Consider the following 4,039-nt stretch of genomic DNA (forward strand, 5'->3'; position numbering starts at 1 on the left):
AGACCAACACAGATCCAAGCAGACCTATGCGGGCCCAAGGAGACCTACATGGATCCAAGGAGATCTACGTAGATCCAAAAAGATCCAAGTGGACCTAAGCAGACCCAAACAGATCCAAGCAGATCTAAGCAGGACAAAGAGACCTATGTAGATCCAAGGAAGCCAACCTAAGCAGACCCAAGGAGACCTACGTAGATCCAAATAGATCCAAGTTGACCTAAGCAGACCCAAGGAGACCTACATCGACCCAAGGAGATCTACGTAGACCCAAATAGATCCAAGCAGATCTAAGCAGGACGAGGAGACCTCTGCAGATCCAAGGAGACCTAAGCAGACCCAAACAGATCCAAGTAGATTTAAGCAGGACAAGGAGATCTACGTAGACCCAAATAGATCCAAGCAGACCCTAAGGAGACCTAAGGAGACCTACATCGATCCAAGCAGACCTAAGCAGACCCAAATAGATCCAAGCAGACCCTAAGGAGACCTACATTGATCCAAGGAGACCTAAGCAGACCTAAGCAGACCCAAATAGATCCAAGGAGACCCTAAGGAGACCTAAGGAGACCTACATCGATCCAAGCAGACCTAAGCAGACCCAAACAGATCCAAGTTGACCTACGCAGACCCAAGCACATGCAAGCAGCTCCAGGTTCGTCTCCTGCCCTGCACACCGACCGTGTTCCTTCTATTTCTGTGCTGGGAAGAGCCCGACACCACCTCCAAGCTGAGTTAGCTGCCACAGAAAACAGCTTCAGTCGACCGCACGGAGCTTTGGCGATGCAAAACCCAGGAGGGAACGGCAGCAAGCAGTGCTACAGAGAAAGCACAGCGCTCCAGAAGGAGGTGAGCAGCCCGAGCCCAGCCCAGGAGGGCAGAAGGGAGGAGAGCAAAGCAGCGCTGCCCTGGAAGCACCCCTCTGCTTTTTAGACAGGGCTCTGCTACACAAACACGAGGTTCCTCCTGCTGGCAAGAACAGATCGAGCCTCCAGCCAGGACAACGCAGCAGCTCCCTAAGAACACACAGCTACGTCCTCAGACGGACAAACAGCCGCCCTGGCACGCACTGCAGCTCAGCTCCTGCACCCACAGCCAACCTCAGCAAAGTCAACGCTCCTGACAATACCTTGCAGTGCTTGAGAAGTGCCAGAGACAACACTGCTACTGCCAAGCTGGACACGGAGGGCAGCATGCAGCTCCTACGCTGTGTATAATATTGGTTTTAATTACAAAGACAACAAATTAAAGACCAAGCCGGTAATGAAAACATATTTATTTATACAGAAAACAGGTATAGGACTGAGTCTTTAAATAAGCTGCATCTAACCTGTTTCTGAATCTTCACTGTCGGAGGAGCTGGACTCGCTGGTGCTCTCAGACTCTGAGGAGGAGAACCCCTTCATTTTAGAGGAACCAGCAATTACATCCACCTTCTCTGCTGCAAGAAGACAACAGCACAAAATGAATGGTCAAAGGGACGGGAAGGGACCCAGAGCCTCCAAACCGTGCTCCTCTCTGCCACCCCGAGCCCAGCTGGGGGCTCTCAATGCTGAAAATGTAATACTGCTGCTGCTCTGGCTTCCTGGCCCAGGGAAGAAGGACACGGGTGCCTTTTTAAGAGCTTAAACTCCAATTAAAACTCCAATTAAAGGCCGGGAGGCGCTCAGGGCCCTGCTGTACCCCTGCGGATGCGCTGAGCTGCAGCCGAACGACCTCAGTGCTTTAAACAAGCCTCAAATCTGGGCAGCTTTCCTTTCTGCTCGGGTTTACACCATGCCGGCCACAGGGAGGAAGAACCCCTCCGAATCCCACAGGGTTTCAGGGAGGATCAAGATGTGCTCCAGCACACCGTGGCTGCAACAGAGCTCCTCCAGCCCCGCGGCTCGGCAGGGAGGAGGAGGAGCAGCGGCGGCTCTGCAGGACGCCGAGCGAAACGCGGCTCTTAACCTCTCCTCTTCACACAGACATCTTTTGGGAGAAAATATTTACGTTAGAGGGAGGCTGAGGACCGAAGGCTTTGAGTCAGAGCCACCGGATCTACAGGACGGCCGCTGGGGCTTCATTCGTTTTGCTGGAGGAGCGGCAGCTGCTCTCCTCACCCCATCACACAGGAAAGGCCCTAAAGGTGGCACCGCAGCACTGGGATGCGAGGGGAACTGCTGTGAGGATGAAAGGTACCTTGAGGTTTCCTCTTCTTCCTCAAACACGACGTTACGTATCTCTCCAGCTCCCGTAACGTGGAAGGTTTTAACGTCTCAAAGTCAATTTCAATCTCGTCGGGATTGGAGTTTTTAAGCGAGGGTTCTCTCGACTGGATGATGTGAACAACTCGGCCCAGCTTTTCACCGGGCAGTTTGTTAATGTCCAGGCTCAGCTGCCTCTTCTCCTCATAGGACATCGGCTTACACTTCTCCTCCTCCTCAGACTCGTAGGCTGGAGGGGGCTTGCTGTTCTTCACCGTCACCGGCTCCTTCTTACTACTTAGGAACAATTGTAACACGTCATTATGGCACACAACAAAACGAGGAGACGCTGCAAGAAGCGGCAGCTCGGTTCTGCTGCGTTACAGCAGCGCGGCTGCACTACTGCTATCGCAAGGAACAGCAGCAGGCAGCTCTGCACGCACCAGCAGCTGCTTTCGTCCTCTTATCTCACAGCTGCGCCCGGGTGCGGGCTGCCACGAGCTCTCAGAAACGAGCGGCTGCAGGTAGAGCTCTGTACGTCTGCACTGGGATGGATGAAAGCCCAGAGCAGAGCAACGCTGCCCACCTCCCTGGAAGCGCCCCTCTGCTTTGGGGTTGCGCTGCTTTGAGGCCTCGGGGCAGCACGGCCTCCCCTTAGGCAGAGCAAAACCCGATGCTTACAGGGAAACGCGCTGCCAAGCAGCAGCAGCAGGGGCAGAGGATGCTCTGTGATGTCTGCTGGGCCGGAGAGAAACAAGGAGGCAGATCCGCAGCCGTGCTTGCAGGTGTTTACCCTGCAGCCCAAGCAGGAGCTCCTCTCAGCTCCTGACCCCTCGCTTCAGAACCCACAGCTCCAACTGAAGCAGGAGGGAGAGAACGGAGGGGATCAGAGTTCAACGGCCCGACTCCCAGAGCTCTTCTCTCCCATCCTTAATTAAAGCAGCCCCGGGTGAGGGGTGGCTGTGAGCCCTGCTGAAGCTGCGGGTGCTGCTCTGCAAGACCCCCATGCAAAGTTATCAGAGGGAGAAGCACAAACGGCACAGCGCAGCAAAACACGACGACTGCAGCGCAAACAGGGCTGACCTGGAGGTGCTGCTGTTGCTGTTACTTTTCTTGGCCTTCTTGGACGGCGGTTCCTTGGCTTTACTCTTCTTGCTGTCTTCCAGCTCTTCCTTCTTTTTGTGCTTCTCCTTCTTCTTCTCCTTCTTGTCCTTCTCTTTTTTCTTTGGTTTGTTCTGCTGGGGCTGGGACAGGGCTGCAAGCTGTTCATGCACTGCTTTCAGCTGAGAGGCAGACACACACACACACATCAAGACACTTTGGCCCAGCACCTCCTTCTCTTCCGCGTTAATTACCCCTCTGATGCTTTCCTCCCTCTTCCCATCCCACCCATCCCCAACAGAACGGCTCCTCTGTACCTTTCAGCCTTTCTCTACTACGGGTTGGAGAGCACTTACAGCTGAGCCTCCTTTTAGACCACGAGGTGGCCTGCAGCTGTGAGCTGAATGACAGAACCAAGGGTCTGGGTTGGAAGGGTCCTAAAAGATCACAGATGCACGGAATGGGGAAGGTTGGCCGGGTCCTTAAAGATCACAGAGCCACGGAGTCACAGCACAGCTTGGGTTGGAAAAGACCTTGAAGATCACAGAAGCACGGAACGGTTTGGGCTGGATGCGACCTTCAAGATCACCAAAGTGTGGATTCACAGAATGATTTCTGTTCGTAGGACCCTTAAATGTCACAGAACCAAAAATGGGTTGAGTTGAAAAGGACCTTAAAGGTCAGCAAACTACAGAATCCTCGCATGGGTTGAATGGGTCCTTGAAGGTCAAAGAACCACAGAATGTGTTGGGTTG

At 53.8% G+C, this 4,039-nt stretch overlaps 1 protein-coding gene across 1 annotated transcript in view; it reads right to left on the bottom strand.

Annotated features, from left to right (window-relative positions):
- Window positions 1-1,257: 1,257 nt before the first annotated feature.
- Window positions 1,258-4,039, bottom strand: part of LOC122194067 (bromodomain-containing protein 4-like) — a 4,786-nt gene continuing 2,004 nt past the window's right edge. The window contains exons 2-4 of the mRNA XM_042894973.1: window positions 3,267-3,466; window positions 2,179-2,480; window positions 1,258-1,438 (exon numbers count right to left, since the gene is read on the bottom strand). Coding sequence (XP_042750907.1) covers window positions 1,323-1,438; window positions 2,179-2,480; window positions 3,267-3,466 — 618 coding nt within the window. The 3' untranslated portion in view covers window positions 1,258-1,322. The remainder of the gene's footprint in view (window positions 1,439-2,178; window positions 2,481-3,266; window positions 3,467-4,039) is intronic.

This window comes from Lagopus leucura, unplaced genomic scaffold (assembly GCF_019238085.1).
Source record: "Lagopus leucura isolate 7727_CA_CO unplaced genomic scaffold, USGS_WTPT01 34621-0_obj-0_obj, whole genome shotgun sequence".
Lineage (NCBI taxonomy): Eukaryota > Metazoa > Chordata > Aves > Galliformes > Phasianidae > Lagopus > Lagopus leucura.